This window comes from Typopeltis vanoorti, chromosome 2 (genome assembly GCF_054136105.1).
Source record: "Typopeltis vanoorti isolate ZY-2024b chromosome 2, IOZ_Tvanoo_1.0, whole genome shotgun sequence".
Lineage (NCBI taxonomy): Eukaryota > Metazoa > Arthropoda > Arachnida > Uropygi > Thelyphonidae > Typopeltis > Typopeltis vanoorti.
The window spans coordinates 156,614,645-156,633,885 of record NC_143550.1 but is presented as its reverse complement, the minus strand read 5'-3'; the positions used below and the strand labels follow the sequence as shown (position 1 = coordinate 156,633,885).

Sequence of the window (19,241 nt, the reverse complement as noted above, 5' to 3'; positions counted from 1 at the left end):
CCATGAGGATGGCGTTTTGATTCGTGATAACGGCTTCCCATACACGACCCGCGTAACACTACAACTTCTCGCCGCCTTCGGCTGGGAACAATTCCATCATTCCCCATATAGTCCTGACCTCGCACCAAGCGACTTTCACCTATTCACACATCTGAAATCTTTCCTTGGCGGCAGGTGGTTTCAAGACGACGACGAGGTCAAAGAAGCGGTCAATACGTGGTTTACATTACAAGCGGCAACCTTCTACCACGAAGGTATACAACTCTTGGTGCCCCGTTATGATAAGTGCCTGAACAATGGCGGAAATTATGTAGAAAAGTAGTGAAAGATGTCTACTTTAATTTCCAATAAAGTTTTTTTTGCAAGTATACTTTTGTTTCTCTTGACAGCCTATCGGAACTTACTTTCTGGATCTCCCTCGTGTGTGTGTGTGTGTGTAGCGAATAGTGACCACTTCGTTCTTAGCGTGTTCTAGAAAGCCTTGAATTAAATACTATACTTGAGCAAAATTTTATCACTCACATCTAATTTCCTCAATTATAAATAAACATATTTCCACAAAGCCCTGCTTTATCTTCTGTTTGAAATTCCTGATAACTAGAGATTGCAACGAAGAGCCACCCTCTTTTAGAAAGACATTTTTTTGGTTCCATTTTTTCTTAGGTTTCGTTTCTGAAGATTATAGTAAGAATTAAAACAAAGCTGCTGCTACTGGGCCACGACATCCACTGCACGCACGCACACGCACACACACACACACACACACACACACACACACACACACACACACACACACACACACACACACACACACACACAGCTTTCTCGGTGTCCGTGTGTTCCCTCATATCCAACGTACAGAATATAAAATGAAAAACACATACAGTTAGAAAGGTCAACATTTCCTTGTCATTGCAAAAACAAGAACGTTTATTTCGCATAAAAATTATACCTCCAAAATAGCCCCCCCCCTCTGAACTTGCATTTTTTCTGTGCTCTTATTTTCTTCAGCCTGCTAATTACTGCTGGATATAGGTCCCCTCCCTCATAAATGTCCAGTTGTCTCTGTCCTGAACTAATATCTACCATCTCATGTCAAACCTTAATGCATTATCCCTCCATCTTGTTCTCAATTCTCAATTTTGCATTTCTGATATGATGAGTTTCATAATTCTTCTATTATGATGGTAGTTTAGAATCTACGTCATTTAAATTTACTAAAAGATTTGTGTCTCTTTCTCTGCCTTTGTATAGGTTCCTATAAAAATGACTGCATATTTCCATTATTTTTTCTCTGTTATACTGTACCATTATTTACTTATTTGTAAGTTTTGGAATCTTTTTTTTTTTTTTTATTACGTGTAACCTTGACATCATTTTCGATGATTTTTTTTTTCTTGATTCGATTTTTTTTTCTTGCTATCTTTCGAATTGTTATTTTTTCTGATGTCGTTTATTTCCTTACTAACTTTCGCATCTCTATAAATTCTATATTATCTGTGCTTTAATGTATTTTTTTTTAAGTGCTCAGCGCGTATCAGTTCACAAATATCGTCCTCGAAAACCTTAGAAATGGCTCAATAAATGGGAGCTATAACATGTGTTAATAGTTAAATTGTCCACTAGATAGCGCCACCTTAACTATACTATTTGAATTCGGTAATGCAACACCTTGACTTATTTAAAAATTTTAAGTGCACATTTTATAGGAATAATACGATATATCTAGAAAAAAAATGGATTTTGTGTGCCCCCCCTCCCTTCCATTAAAAATTAAAAGATCGCGAAGTACAATAACATGTTACGAATCATTTTATTATACTGCACATTAAGATATATTAAAATAAATAAAAAACACAAATAGTAAAAAAAAACTTATTTTTATTCGTATCCTACTGAGATGTTTTTCTGGCTCTCATTACGAAAAATCTTTTATAATATCTTCTAAATCTATATTGCTACAGATTTCATTTTCTATACTTAATATGGATAATTTTTTTTTTAATCTTTCTCGTGACATAAGCGATCGTAAGTGATTTTTTTATTCATTTTAATTTTGAAAATGAACTTTCTCCAGAAGCAACTGTTAATGGTATTGTTAAAAAAATATGTAAAGTTATTACCAAATTCGGAAATAACGTTGTTAAATTATTTTCAAATATAAATTGCAAAATATCTAAACATGTCATTTGTGGTTTTAAATAATCTTTATAGTATCTAATTCATCGCATAAATTTATGGCATTTATATCAATTTCTTTTCTGGTGTCAGTAGATAATTTATTTTGTAGATCTAGACAATATTTCATTCTTGTTTCTTTCGGCATGTTTGATAAACTGGGGATGTCACAAAAAAGCCAAAATTATCGTTATATAATTTCAATAGCTCAAATCTTTCATTTAAAGAATTTAAACTTGTGTCCAAAATGGCGAAAAAGAAATTGATTTTAAAATTCGTTTCTGGCTCTTGAATAGATTCATCGTACAGAATCTAAAATGAAAAACTGCACTTTCATAATCAAAAATTCTTTTCTTTTTACGTCGTCGAATTACTGACAGAGGAGGAAACGTAGTATCAGCTTCTATTTCTTTTGCTAATTCTCTTGCTTCGCATAAAACATTTTGAAATTCATCATCAGACCTATAATTTTCTAAATATACATAAATTTTTTAATTTTGTAAAACTTCTATACCATTTTCAATACTGGAATCAATTTTCTTGTAACACTTTACTAGCTACATTCACTCGTGACTAATATTGTACCATATCACAACTGAGCAGATAAATTTAAATGATTTTATTTTAATTGCCAAACACTTTACGTGAAATTTTGAATTTGCGTCTCTGCTCATATCCTCAGACAACTCATTTTTCTCCAAATTAATATTAAAACTTACCTTCTTTAATACTAACGTAGATATTTACTAAAAATCATCAACTTATGTACTATGAGCACACAGTTGATTATGTATGTTATTAATTATTCTATTCTCTATTTTACTCCTAGAATGCTTGTTCAGTGTGCTGAGAGCAGTGATTAAAGTAAGTTGTGTTGAAGGTCGTACCATTTATTTAACTACCCAGCGACTCAACCCCTCACCGAAATCTCTCACATTCGAAGGTTACAAATATGCACAAGCAGTTCAGCGTATTATTTATTCCCTATTTTTTTATGAACGTGTTCGATTATACCGCCCCTAAATTGTGCCGCTCAGGTTCATTGCATCCTTTGCACCCTCTTACGGACTGGTTGTAAATGGATTTAATTACACGTTAGTCTGATATCTAGTACCAAGCTTTCTCTACACACAGATATTATTCGTAAAATTTTTTGCTGAATTAAAAGTCAATTGTATATGTATTTCTTGTTTTGTTAATATGTTTGGATTACATTCACTATATATGATAAACGTAATTTACACGAATTTTTTATCGTTATTGTCTAACTCACCCGAATAACTGCGTAAGAAAGTTCATTTGATCAAATTCTGATCTTTATTTGTTTCGTCTGCTTAAAACTCTTGCCTCGCTACCATATCTAGAAGCTGATTGGCTTGTTTATACATCCTTAACTTTTGGATTTTAACTTGCTTTGTTTTAAACCTTTGTTTGTCAAAATGAACTTTCTTACGCAGTTATAAAATATAGTGAAGTATATTTTTGTCTCACCATTAATTAATATCATATTATGATATTAATATACTGTATTAATATATTAATATATATATATTAATATCAGCCATGGGAACGTGCATTCTCTCCGTAATAGAGTTTATGATTGGTGAGTTGTAAAATTTCCATTTCTCACAATAATTAATTAAACAATAAAATCAAACAAAATTTCAAGTAACATCATGAACCGATTTTTTCCCCTTCTGAGATTATTACATTCATGACACGCATGTCTTCTTATTTTATGAGCCTGAATGAAGGATATTTCATTGATTGGCTTTAAAATGCAGTCGAATTTTTTAAATGTTATACTTCAAAATAATTGATGCCTGTTGTTAGGATATATGCTTCGCCTAGTAAAACACTATTTTGTCTACCTTAAATTAAAGAGAATATATAAAAGAAAAGCGGTGCTTTTGTTCGTTAAGATACAATTTTGCCGGTGTTTGCCGTCTTCCAAACTTCCCGCATTGTAGTAGTTTCTTAGCGGGTGGACGATCCTGCCTATGGCGACGTTTCAGGCTCTATAATGCTAGACTGCCAAAAGAAATGCAAAGATTCTGTTCTAGTTGGCTAAAGAAAAATGTTATATACTTTAAAGATACCAAGAAATTTTATGCTTGGTTTTAATCCCTTTTCCAAGTAAGCAAAACAGAATATATTCACGTCAGAGCTACTTGTATATAGAGGCTAATGACTTCATATCACTTGCCTTAGTATGTATCCCATAATGCAAAGATTATACAAGTAGCTCTGACGTGAATGTATTTCACGCGCAAAACTTTGTTTTCCTTACTTGGGAAAAGGATTAAAACCAAGTATATAAAATTTCTAGGTATTCTTAACGTATATTACACCCAAGATAAAAAACTTTCTACATCTTTCTCTCATCGAGTGATTTTTATCAAGAAGATCAAGCACCTTTTGTTTACTTGTATATGAGATATATATGACTTCTGCATTACTTCAACCTGGGTATCTGGACCGTGAGATGCGGTAATTAATACCCTTGGAGGGTAATGGATGATAATGCTGCAGCCAATGAAGTTCTAACTGAGGCTCCGCTATTGCTGTTACCCTCCTGCCATGATCAGCTTTAATAGCTCAGTAACACCTTATCCCTACACATGTCCTCTACAGATAACGGGGAAGATGAAAAGCATTCTTGCTTTGCCCCTTTAAGCCAGTCCTTATATAAGGATATGGGTATCTCTCCCCGGTCTGACTTCCACTTCCTCAGTAAAGGTCGAAAACGGTCTGGGTAGTGGTCTAGCTACTCACTGATGAAGCCTCAAAAAAGGCTGAAATCGGTGGGAGGCTATTATGAGTTTGCTCTCTTAAGGTTTTTGCCTTAAGGGAGCAATTTGAGTCTCCGGGGAAAGTGTTTTCCGTCACGGCCCGGTGAGGGGCTTTGTCAGTGAATGCTTTTCTTCGGAATATGAGCGGTTGTGGTGGTGGGTGGAAGGCCATCACTGAGTGAAGCCAACGCTGAGATGGACGGTCTTTCGCCCAGAATTGAGAGGCCTAGGGATCGTCCAAATTTTTAGAGACGGCTTTACTTATCCATAAGGTCGAAATCGGTCTGGGTAGTGGCCCTTCCCATTGCATTATAAACGCCTGAAAGGGGGGAGGGTGCTTTGCATTATAGGATACATACTAAGGCAAGTGATATGAAATCATTAGCTTCTATATACAAGTAGCTCTGACGTGAATATATTTTACTTGGGAAAAGGATTAAAACGAAATATCAAATTTCTTGGTATCCTTAACGTATATTACACCCAAGGTAAAAAACTTTCTACCAAAAATGCTAGATGCTATTTTTCAGCCAGATCCTAAATTAGTTTAGTGCCAAGCAAGTAGGGCATATTTTCTCAAAACCTCAAGTTTTTAACTCTAAATCTCGGCAAATTTGACAATAAAAATCACACTGTGATTCCAATAATAATCTACAAATTAAGATTTAAGATGACATAGCGGCTGTTAATTCCGAGAAGAGGTCAAATTTGTTGTCAAGACAACTTCGGAGCAAGTTTGAACACGTTTTTAAGAGAAATTACTTGTGAATCTCCGAAGAAAGATTGGAAACACTACAGTTAGCATCCTGGGAGAATTCATCGCGATAATCTTGGTCTTCTGCTTTCAATAACGCACGTGGAATTTTTCGTCAAACTTCAAGTAAATAGGGTGATTGTTCTTAAATCAAACGTTGAAACAAATACAGGCATTGTTTATTAAACGTATATTGTTTACATATACAATAAAGGTGATCTCACAGACTCTTCCTCAATCATCGTGTCTACTAATGGATTCCTTGGGGAATCGATGAAGAGACTGTGACATTACTGTGAATTATTATTAAATTGATTTGGTCACAATTTCTACTTTGTGACTTAATATGAATCATCGTGCCAGTGGTGCTTATATAAAGCTCTTGCTTGCTGACATTTACCACACTTGTGAGGAGTCGGAAGCTTGCAGATCCAAAGAGAGTTCCAAATAACGTTAGAAATTTCGGTCCAAATCTTAAAAAAAAGGTAGGGTTAATTGGTAAAGAGGGAATGCAAGTTATTTGTTTGTTTTACTTTTTTTTTTCATTTAGCAATGTTTGTGTTTTTGTCTTTATAATTTTAATTTTTGATTCAAGATATATTTACGCACTTGTGGAGTTCAGAAGTTTTTTCTTTTCCTGAAAAAAAAAAAAAAGAAGCAATTCCTTGATATAAATATATGTATGTTGTCAAATATAAATTTTATACAGATATCTTTCCACTGTGGTCACGTGTGTATTTTATGTTTCTTTATGGATTCACAGTTACCTCTACATCGAAGAATTGATTCATATTACATACATCAAGTGAATTTCACCACAACTCCACGATTCTTTTCTTCAAAAAACAGTAGTCATCTTTTTCAGAGATAACAAATATAAGAGAGAGAGAGAGAGAGAGAGAGAGAGAGAGAGAGAGAGAGATCGTCAATTGCTTTTATTTCATATGTAACTGATTCCTGCCAGTTCATAGTGAATCAGGATTGGAAGAATTCTCTCTTGGGACTATCACGTTGAGTTCCACGTTTTTGGAGACTGTTTCCTCAGTAATCATAGCTCTCTTTTCCCCAACAAATTCTGGGGATTCAGAGACAACTTTGGTGGTTGTACTTGCCACGGATTTCACTGCAGGCGATAGGTTCTTAGAGTCCGACACCGGTTCGGCACTACACGAAGCATGTATGGTTTCTGGACGAATCGGAAGAACCTCAGAAAATTCACGCCTTCTGGCCCTGAACGAAGCAAAACACATTGCGATTCCAACGAGCATGATAAAACCTCCAATTGAAACGAATGCAATAGCGCTAATAGCCAAATGTCTCGATGTATCTTTCGGCTGTTCTTCTGCAGACTCTCGCATTAACAGAGGCCTCCTTTGGCTTCCAAAGGAAATGGCTATGATGATGGCCCCAACTAATAGCACACCGAATCCGGCCATGATAACGCCTACGATAAATCTGCCGGCGAAGTAAATACCTCCGATGGTGAATCCCCGTCTTCTTGGTTGTAGGGACTCATAGGGCATGTTGAAATCTGCAAATAGAATAACTCATCACTAGCGGACTGAATTGACAAATACATTACAAATGTTTGAGCAATAACAGATAGTATAATTGACAGTATTAGTGTTTATATATTATCTTTTGACCTTTTAGTCAATGAAACGATAATCTGTTATTTAATTAATTTTTTTTTAATTAAGCAGAAAAAGTTTTTTGCAGTAAATCTGAGCATCGGTAAATTCTATACAGAATTTACCGATGCTCAGATCCCCCACTGCATGGAACCGAAGCCTACCAAGTTATTCTGTGGCCATCTTTTCAGATGAGAACTACAAGTGATATAGCAATTAGAAAGCAAACAGTCTCATTTCAAGAGTTCGAAACAGTTTATGGATGACGAACAGAAACTTTAAAGGGATGGCAATATTCGCATTTCATTGGTCAGTGCAACTGTGACTTCAAACTTGCAGGTAACTTTGGTTTGCGAATATTGTTACAACATTGTCACGACGGATGCTACTTCTCAATCCAATGAATTTATTGTAAGGTTAATTAGAAAATACTAGAACAGTATTTAACACAGTCCTCGTCTTCACTAAATAAAATTACTTCTTCTTTCTATGGACGAATAACTTAGTTGAGCAGACATACTATGTCTTTTGTTGACACCTACACGATTATAGCTGATATCGATTGCAGTTGTGAAATCTGGACAATCAGAATTAAATATGGTTTTATATAATTGCATCTGCTGTTGATAGACGAGCTTATACGCACAAGGAAATAAGATGGCTTTATCTCCTCCCCCCCAAACCATCTTCTTTTGTGCTCACTGAACCAAGGCAGAGGACAAACGATGGCATGAGAGTCACGTGATTGGCTTTGTTGACACTCGCTATCATGGCTCATTGAACAGAGTAGAATTATTCCTACACGTTAGAGCCAGGGGTGTAAAACTGCCGGCCCGCGGACCACATGAGGCCCCCGAAGTAATTTCTTGCGGTCCACGACGCCTCAAGGAAAGATGGGAAAAAAAAGGATGGTTGCTTTTTATAAAAAAAAAAAACAGAACTACCGTATTTACTCGAATATGACTCGCCCTCGCGTATCACTCGCACCCCTGATTTTACTTTACGAAAAAAAAATACTTTATGATAACTCGCTCCCAGCGGTAAACAACATGCCCTCTCCCAACTGCCACTATATTGCAGATGTAAGGGAAACAAGTAGTTTTATTGTACCACTGAATAAAGTATAGAGACATTTGGTGTCTGTGTAATATATTTCTTTAGTGCAATTAGAGATAACTGGAATAAACAGTGCACTAACTAATGAATCACATCTCCTCCCACATTAACCATGCTGTTAAGACTCAAGGAAAACTATATGTTGCACCGGCAAACACAGTATCTAACTAAAAACTTTTTTTTTTTCAGTTAGATGTGTGTGTGTGTGAGTGCGTCCACTAACTCAAACGCAAAGCAACAATAAAATTAATGTCGGTTTAATTTGGTTTAAATGCCATCTATTGTAAATATTAATAAAAAAATTCAGCTAACGCCTTTCATTTCCGTAACATAAATATAATAAAATATTTTTATTATTATTTTTAGTTGTCATAATCATTATACTATTATTTTTATATGTCTTGTAATAACTTAGAATAAATAAAATTTTTGTTATTAATTTTCCAATTTATTTATACTCATTCTTTCACTTCCCTTCGATTCTAATTAGTGAAGGTTTTTTTAGTCTAAACTTTTTTTGGGGGCCCATTTGAGATACACTTTTGAGATACGAATGGCCCGCGGAACCAATTGAGTTTGATACTCCTGTGTTAGACCGAAACCGAACCCGAGAGAAAGACTAACAACCAAAAGGATAGAATTACAAGAGGGATGACAAAGGCGTTCGCGTTGGGTACAAATTTTTTTTAAATTTAACATTTCTAAATGAGAACATCATTCGGTTATTATGGATTTTATGTTAAGATTTCAAAATGAGTAATGATTGTGAAGATTATATGCAATTATTAAAAGTTACAAGAAGAAAATTAAATTTACTTGAACATGATAAAGGCATAACTTCATGTATTACGTAAAACTACGGGGAAATGCGAAGCTTCTGATATAGAAGTACAAAGTAGAGAAGAATGATACGACGATTTTAAGGATGATCACTCTTTTATTCTATTTTATTTTATTAATCATCCATGCGATAGGTTGCAAACCTATAACGCATTAGTAACAGTCAGAACGACCCATCTTCATTAGAGGAACACAAGACCTCAGAAAGTTCCTCAGACTTTCTACCAGAAATTAAAAGTTTCTCAAGATGCATTTGAGTAGTGTTGTTACTACGAAAGGCAGGACAATAAGGTATTAATTACTTTCTATAAAGGCGTGTTTTGTTATCCACTGGATAATGAAAACATCTAATAAAAGTAATTAAGATCCTTTATAAGGATACCAAAATTATAATAGACATAAATCCAATTTTTGAACAATTTTTGTATAATGCAACTATAACAAAAAGCTAATAATATGACATTCACAGCAAACATCTTGTAAGAACAAAAAATAGTAACAAATAATAAACTTGTACAACGAGCATCGCAACTATTTAAGTTGTACCATCGCATACGATTAGGATATTGAAAGAATAGAAAGGACATTGTGACATAATATGTGTCTAGGTCTGTAGATGCGTCTATTCACGGGGGACGGTTTGCCTGTTCTGGGGTACAAAAAACCCGAGTTTCCAGGTGAAAAACCCTCTATCATTATATGAGACCGGCTAACTCACCTTTAATCGAAAGAGACCCAGAAAAAGGTTCCTCACATCAGAACCGGCGCTAGAGTCTTTGCCGCCAGCATGCAATGTCTATCTAAGCGCCCCTGTAACGATCCGGGCCTGTGTGGTTCTTTTACGATAATAAAAATTTTAATTATTTGAAATTTCTTAAATAAAATTTGGCAGAACAGCCCACACGTTGATTCGCTAAATGTAACGAACCGGGGTTGTAGACTAGGCAGGATAATCGTTAAAAACCCGAATATTCAAAAAATTCTCAAATGTTAAAGCAAATTTTGATAAAGCCACCTCACTTTAATCGTTGAATATAATGATACAGGGATTATAACGACCAGAATCGCTAACAAAATTAAAATAAATTTTAATGAAATGTAAAATTTATTTGAACTAAAGTTTAAAAAATTCTTGCGTTTTACAAGTTTCGAAATTCTTAGTAACTTGTAAAAATGTTTTAATAATTTTTATAAGTGGAACTATCTTTTAGGAAAATAAAAGAAACTCAAGATAGATGAGAAAATAAGAAAAGAATTCAGAAATAATTAGAACATTTAATCAAAAAATAACATCTTTACAGAATAACAGAAAATAAATTAAATTACATAAATATACTTGAAATTTTTTAAATTAAAATTTTAGGGTTTTTGATTTCATATTCACAAATTAAAAATAATGGTCTTAACGTCTAATTCCGCACATATATAATTTTCTAATTCCGCACATATATAATTTTCAATAGCTGCTTAACGCCAAACTAACAAGCCTTTTTTTGTGACATACTTGTTCCTAAGTAGGTTTTAATCAATTTCAACTTGGAAAAGGAATTCACCGCTCTATACACTAACAGGTAAGGTTAATAGTACAGTATTCATAAAGCAATTGAAAAGTTAGGGAAAGATAAATTATCGGACACAATAAAATTAAGAATATCGAAAGGGTTTTGAATATTGAAATTATCCTTCTGAAAAATATCCCGGAAAGCACATAACTCGTCATATAGTTCTATTGCATTTACGTCTTTATTGTCGCCGTCCTTCAAGAGAATCTCTGAATCGTCACAATTTTTTCGTAAATCTTCGTTATTAATTTGTAGTAATCTATACAAAAAATTTATATTATCATAATATGTTTTTAGGTGTTCAAAACGTTCTATTAACGAACACATTGCAACGTCTAGAAGTGTATAAAACATATTCACTCTAAATTTCTCTTCTGGCGATTGTGGCGTTTCGTCATGATGCTCGTAGGCAAATTGTCGTGTCTTCTTTCATCGTCGAACTTCCGTACCAATTTTAAATTCTTGTTCTCCATCCACCTCTTCACTCAGTTCTTTTGCCGTTTTTAGAAATTTGTATCTGATCGATACTCTTGTAAGAATATTTTTAAGTTTTCGATAGATTCTAAAGCAAGTGTAATGTTCATATTTTTGTCTTGAAGCATTTTACTCACAGGGTTTCTGTTGTTAAGTAAATCATGCCAAGTTATAAGAGAGCGAATAAATTTGTAGTCCTTTATTTTAGCACATAATGTTTGCGCTTCATGCTGAGTTTCTTTATTAAAATTTTCATTATTTAAAATTTCAAAAAGTGTATCGTAAATTTCTCCTAACTGATATCGTAGAGGGCTGATTGCATTAATTTTACTTTCTCATTGCGTTTCTGATGGTTGTTTCAATGTTAATTTTTTTTACGAACTTTAAAAGGATTGCCCAACGTTTACAAGAGAATGAAAAGAAATTGTACATTTCTTGAATAATTGCAAAGAAACTAATTGTATCTGCATTCACTTTGGCTGCATCGTTAATGATTAAATTTAGAGTATGAGCAGCACTGGCACGTAAAAAGCTCGAGGATTTTTGTTCAAAAGCAAATTTTGGAACCCATATTTTTTCCCTTTCATATTTTCCCCATGGTCATACCCTTGACCTCGCATGTCTTCAATGGGAATGTTCCATTTTTCCAGTTGTTCCATTATTGTTGCACATGAATCACATCCTGTGGAATCTGATATATCTGCAAAACCTAAAAAGTTTTCCCTGATCTTGACAATTCCATTGTCATCACAAGATACAAAGCGAATAATAATGGTCATTTGTTCTGTTTTACTTGCATCAGATGTGCAGTCTAAAATTATGAAATAATATTTAGATTTTCGAATTGATAATAAAATTGTATCCCTGATTGCGTTACTTAAAGTTTCCAATATTTCATTTTGACTGTCTTTACTCAAATAGTGTACTCTGTTGTTTCGTTGTAGGGCCATATCGATATGACTTTCCATAACGGGATCAAACTTCGCAAACAGTTCGACTAATTTTAAAAAATTGCCATTATTCCTTTCATATAATTTATCAGATAATCCGCGAAAAGCTAGATTTTGGCTACCAAGGAATTTTATAATTTCAATCAAGCGTTCTAAAACACTCGTCCAATGTTTCTTTTCCATTTCATAATTTTGGCAATCAATAGTAGTTTTGTTTTTTAAATTTTTATCAAGTTCCTTCCATTTAAAGAAATTTTTCATGTGAGTTAAACTAGTCTCATGTGTATGCAAAGTTGTACTTACATTTCTAAAATCGTTATAACCTTCTACAAGACTACTTGATTCAGTAGGTGCGAAAAGTTTGCAACAAAAGCAAAAAACAGAATTTAAAGTTTCGGAATAAATGAGCCATGTTCTTGGCACGAGCTCCCGGTTTTCCATTTTTTCTATTATAATACGTGTCGCCAAATTTACGACCATATGTATCTCTGGGATATAATATATTTTTGTTTTGAACAGGCCCTATTTCAAGTAAAACAACTCGTAATTTTTCATCAATATTTCCATTCACCTGGATCTTCTAAATTTACAGAGACTAACAATGTGTTACTTTCGTGGTCAACTACAACTAAATCTTCTCCTAACTGTTTTTCACTTTAATCATGCGTCTGGTTATCTTGTTCAATAATTGCAATAGTATTTTCATGCAAACTGGATGATGTGCACGGTTCTTCAACTCTGATTTCTGATGTATCGAGTTGGTTACAATCTGCATCAGAATATTTTAATATTTTAAAAAATTTATTAAGAGCCCCAGTTTGTTTTTTAATATCTGCTTCTTTCGCAGCATGACACTTACGACTTTGTGCAACTTTTTTTTAAAATTTTTGATTCCATTTCTATTTTATACCCACAAGAAATTATTACACAACACGACACAAAGGCGAAATAATAATCCGCACTACTCTACTGTATATGGTACACATCTCAGTAGCCTACTGAGATGTGTACCATATGACTGGTTAACTAGCAACAAATGTTTTGTACTAAAATTCGTTTCTGAGCATAAACATTCTGCAGGCAAGGTCTGCTCTCGCTGCAAAATTGTAAACAGCCGGCTGATCAAAAAGGCGGCAATATACAATTTTTTAAAATTTTTATTCGGTGTATCCGGCCTTATTTATTCTAATATTGATCATTCTAAGAATTTTTTTGTTTTTATGATAAAAATTTTGTTTCTTAAAAATAAGCTTATGAACCGTGCCCTGGCGGCGGCGCCCGCATGCTCTGCATGCCCGCTTCCGCCAGTCCTGCCTCACATCACTGACGGGAATAGAAGCCAGATCTTTCCGACCGAAGGCTTCGTCTATAACGACTGAGCTACGGAGGCTCAATAATAATAATAATAATAATATATATATATTTTTAAAATATATTTTATTGATTGCTAAAATATTTATACATACAATAAACATCTTGTGTGACATTGCATCTTATAATTTTACAGAGTTCAGCACTAAGTGCTGCAATTCCTACATTGGATTTCAATTAAAAGTTTTAATAAAGTTTTTTAAAACTTTTTATTATTAAAAAGTATTATTAAAACTTTTTTTTCAAAAAAGTTTTAATAATACTTTTTTGCCTTTATATTATGCATTTACAACACATGTTCTTCTAATATTAACAATGAAGATTATACAGAATTTTTTGCATAATTTTTTATTTTATTTTAATTTTAATTTTTATTTTTTTTTAAGTTTGAGAAAGATGATATACATACAAATTTCTGCATTTGCTTATAAGGATTACTTGTAGATGAGTGAGGCAAGTTAATCCCACCTACTTCGAAGCTTGGGTTAGCTTTTATGAAGAGAGTGGGAAATAATAATAATAATAATAATAATAATAATAATAATAATAATAATAATAATAATAATAATAACGTATAGGATCAGCACACAGCAAAGAGGTACATGTATCCTGTGAAGTACCGCAAGGAGCTGTCCTATCTCCCATTCTATTTAACATATACACACACGACATAAGCCAACTCCCCCTAAAAAGTAAAATCTTCCAGTATGCAGACGACACTGCTATAGTATCCATTCACAACACTGCAAAAATCGCTTACAAAAATATGCAACACGACATCAATCAAATCACTAACTGGTTAACCGAAAACGGCATATATATAAACCCTGGAAAAACAAAGCTAATGATATTCAAAAACCCCCAAACCCTGCCCATAGAAACTAAATATCTCACTATCAAACATTCATCCTCCTATACACAAAGTGCAGAACCTAAAATCACAACCATCACACAGGTGAAAACAACACGCTACCTTGGACTTCACTTCGATGCAGATCAAAGTTGGAATAGCCATACAAACTACCTACATACCAAGCTTAGGATAATAGCAAGCAAACTATACAGATTAAAAGACATTGCCCCAACCCACATAAAAATACTAATCTATAAAGCATTATGTGAAAACATTTTAAGATATGCAATCACATCATACGCATTCTGCGCAGACTACAGACTTAACAGGCTACAATGGTTGCAAGATAAAATGATAAAACTGATATTCTGGGAACAACCCACTCTTATGCAGGAAGCATGGACAAAACACAAAATATTTAAGGTGAAACACTTACGCCTACACAGTCATGTTAAAACACTACTACAGCCAAACATATAGAGTAACCAGAACAACATATCAAATAACAAGACCACAGTCAACAAACTACATAACATATAAGTACAACAATCGCTACGGCAAAGCCACCCGAAACTTCTACGTACCTGACATGATAAACAAACTGCCGTTCGACAACAGAAACCTAGGAACATACAGAGAGCTGAAACAGGCACTATATAAATATTATAGCGAGAATGAAAATTAGAGCAATTCCTGTTTCTCTCTCCCCCACCACACATACACACACACACAAACCACAACAACCCCCCCCCCCCTCTCAAAAAACTACCACTACAAGAACACAAAGAAACAAACACACCATGTCTAAATCCAACCCTATTTGCAGAAAAAAAAAAAAAAAAAAGTTAAACTGTAATAGCAGTCAAAGTTTTTCAAACACGTACCAACAAACAGTAAAATCAACACCTGGCTTGTGACCACTATAGGAACACAACCATGAAACCACCACCCTCTGTCATCTATTATCTTCCTCAGATAAGCTCTGCTAAGCTTCGAGGAAGAAAATTACTAACTTGCAAGTATCTGTTATACACACTTGTAATGCGTTATAAATATTATATACATATAATATATAATTTTATATTATATACATATAATATAAAATTACTACAGCAACTATGTATGCAATTCATCTGAGACATAAAAAAAAAAAAAAAATTCTGTATAATCCTTATGTAAATACTGTAAATATTATTATTGTATGTAACTTATACTGAGACATAATAAAATGTAAAAAAAAAAAAAATTATTATTACTATTATTGAATTGTGTGTGTATGCTGCATTACTGCGTTGTATCATGAATTGTGTGCACATTGGTGCCAATCCATATTTAGCTAGTTTAAAAAAATGTATATTCATATTTATAAAATGTACTCTGCATTTTGTATATCGAATTTTCGTACTGTACAGAAAATATAATATGTTTTTCATTGTGTGTGTGCAGATACTCTGTGTGATAGTAAACCTTATCATTTTCATTGTAAAAACAAATAAGTCGTTTATAAAAAAAAAAAAAAAAAAAAATATTATTATTATTATTATTATTATATTCTAAATTCAAAAATTCTGTATAAACCTTATTATAAATATTGTAAATATTATTATTGTATGTAATTTATACTGAGACATAATAAAATGTTTAAAAAAAAATTATTATTATTATTACGCTATAACAACGTATGCTTTCTGTGCACCCTACAAATTAAATAGATTAATGTCGCTACAGCACAAAATGACAAAACTGATCTTTTGGGAAAAAGAGAAAATCACGACCTTATAAACATTGCAATGTCAGAACACAAAATACTGACAGCAAAACATTTATGTCACTATGCAGCCTTGCTAAAACATTATTTCGATGCCAACTACAGAACAGTTAGAAATACATACCGTATAACAAGACCTCAGACTACTAATTATATCACATATAAATACAATAATCACTACGGAAAGGCCAAGCGAAACTTCTACATCGCAGACATGATAAACAAATTACCTTTTGAATACAGAAACCTTACAAACGACAATAGCCTGAAAAGAGCTCTAAGGACATACTACGAACAAGAAACACGCACCCAAAATACCATACAAACTTAATGAAACACAATATATTCGCTCAGGCTTCGGGTTCAGCGACGCATCAGTACATTCCAAGTTATTGTGTGTGTGTGTGTGTGTGTGTGTGTGTGTGTGTGTGTGTGTGTGTGTGTGTGTGTGTGTGTGTGTGTGTGTGTGTGTGTGTGTGTGTGTGTGTGTGTGTGTGTGTGTGTGTGTGTGTGTGTGTGTGTGTGTGTGTGTGTGTGTGTGCGCGCGTACGTGCGTGCGTGCGTGCGCAAATTTCTTAATCATAGATTTCGTAGCTTCCCAACACAGCAAAAAAAAAAAAAAAACATAATAACCAACTGGTGTCATTCTCAGATAAGCTTACATATAAGCTTCGAGGATGAAAGCAAAAAAATTAGTTCTCATCCAAGATGTATCAATGTAACCAAATGCATGTAATGTACGTATCACATGTAAACCAATGTATGTAATGTATGTATTATATGTAAACAAATGTATGTAATGTATATAATAACTGTAACAAATGTATGCAATGTAAAAAAAAAAAATTCTTTTAAAAGTAAATCATGGGTTTACACCGTATGTTTGTGAAAATAAGGACACATAATATTCAGATTGCATATGTGTAAATACTGTTGTATAATCACACCTTTTCAAACTTGAAAAAAAAATAGTAAACCACAACATGTAATATTATACAACTTATGTAACTCTGAACAATATAATTGTAAATTATTATTATGATTGTTATATATACTGTATATATATATATATATATATATATATATATATATATATATATATATATATATATATATATATATATATATATATATATATATATATATATATATATATATATATATATATATATATATATATATAAACTGTTATCATCATTACTATTTAAATCTCATTATATATAGCACAAAGTGCTGAACCTTGTAAAATAGATGATCATTGTACATATGTAAATATTTGAAAGAACAATAATAATAATAATAATAATAATAATAATAATAATAATAATAATAATAATGTCTTAAAGCAACAGGAAACAAATCCGATTACAAAAAGGAACAACAAAATAACCGATATGTGCTGGAAAAATAAACCCTTGCATGGCCAAATTTTTCGAGATACTGACGACAAAATTGACGTGAACAAGACGTGGCAATGGTTACAATATGGATATATTATAAAAGAAACAGAAGGATTTATTTTAGATGCTCAAGCATTACAAACTAATGCAATGAAAACAAAAATTTTGAACATCAATAATAACAGCAAATGCAGATTATGCGATCAGAAAGCTGAGACTGCAGAACATCTAATCAGTGCCTGTAGCAAAATAGCTCAAATTGACTATAAATTCAGCCATGATCAAGTGGCCAAAATAGTTTATCGGGATGTATGCAAAAAATATGGTTTTCCTACTTCTGATAACTGGTGGCAGCATAAAATAGAGACTGCATTGGAAAACGAAACAGCAAAAATTCTCTGGGACTTAACTGATCGTCATTTGGAACACAATAGACCTGACATCACAATTATCGAACATCGACAGGCTGATTATTGATATCGCAGTACCCAGTGATAACAACATTAACAACAAATAGCTGGGAAAAAATTACTAAATATCGAAATCTGGCAATCGAAGTTGGCGACTGTGGCTTAAAAACACACCAAAGTCATTCCAATAGTTATCGGTGCACTTGGTGCAACTTCAAAGAAGCTTTCCAACTATTTACAGCAATTCAACATGAACGAAGTGACCCCAATGACCTACAAAAAACAGCATTACTTGGAACAGCCCATATTTTATGACGCTACCTGACGGACTATTCTTAGATTCTTGGGTAGAATCTGAATTGTTCTGTATCACTAGTCAAATTTTTGTTTACATGATATCTTGTTTTGACTGTGTATCAGTTATGTGAATAAAATAATAATAATAATGTCATCCAGTATTACAGTGAAGTATCTCTGTATGCAGCATCGTATATCAGATTAACATGCAGCTTTCTTAACAGTTCCCCCCCCCCCGGGCCACAGTTTTTCTTGCAAGAGTTCGCAGTTTGTTAGCCACTATTGGTTATGAGAATCGCTATAACAGTGATACTATAAAATCAGAATATTTTAATCATTTACCTTATTTTTCACTTACCTATGATATTATAGTTATCCTTACACAGTTTTATAGTCAACACAAACAAAACTAAAGATCCAGTACGAATAGGTTTTCTTCGAAACCATTGACATTTGGTAACTCGTAATGACTCGTGTTTCAATTCCTCCCTTGTGAACTCTGACCGTTTCTTTATCAATCACCACCACCCCATCGTATTGTGTACGGGTAGACCAGCGGAAAGCATCGAGTAATACTATCAGTAGGATAATAACATAGATATCGAAGATGAATGTATTGGTTTCACAAATGGAACATATTATCTTTACAACATATCAATGGAACAACGTATCTTTACTGCGCATTTCAATTCCATTTACCTTTAGGATTTTACTGACTTATTCATTCCATGATAGAAATATCTGCGTTAAAACAAGTTGAAGGCCTGTGTAGCTCAGTGGAAGTGGCGCTTACACCCTCAGCGCTAGGCCGCACGAAGATAGATTTAAGTTCATGTCAAGTCGCC

The 19,241-nt window shown here is 33.4% G+C and overlaps 1 protein-coding gene across 1 annotated transcript; it reads right to left on the bottom strand.

Moving 5' to 3' along the window:
• Positions 1 to 6,457: 6,457 nt before the first annotated feature.
• LOC150109559 (uncharacterized) lies at positions 6,458 to 18,885 on the bottom strand. Its single transcript, XM_090409010.1, has 2 exons — positions 18,755 to 18,885; positions 6,458 to 7,255 (listed from the first exon to the last, which is right to left on the bottom strand). The coding sequence occupies exon 2, from the start codon at positions 7,245 to 7,247 to the stop codon at positions 6,690 to 6,692; it is 558 nt and encodes a 185-aa protein (XP_090265136.1). The 5' UTR covers positions 7,248 to 7,255; positions 18,755 to 18,885; the 3' UTR covers positions 6,458 to 6,689.
• Between the last annotated feature and the right edge of the window lie 356 nt (positions 18,886 to 19,241).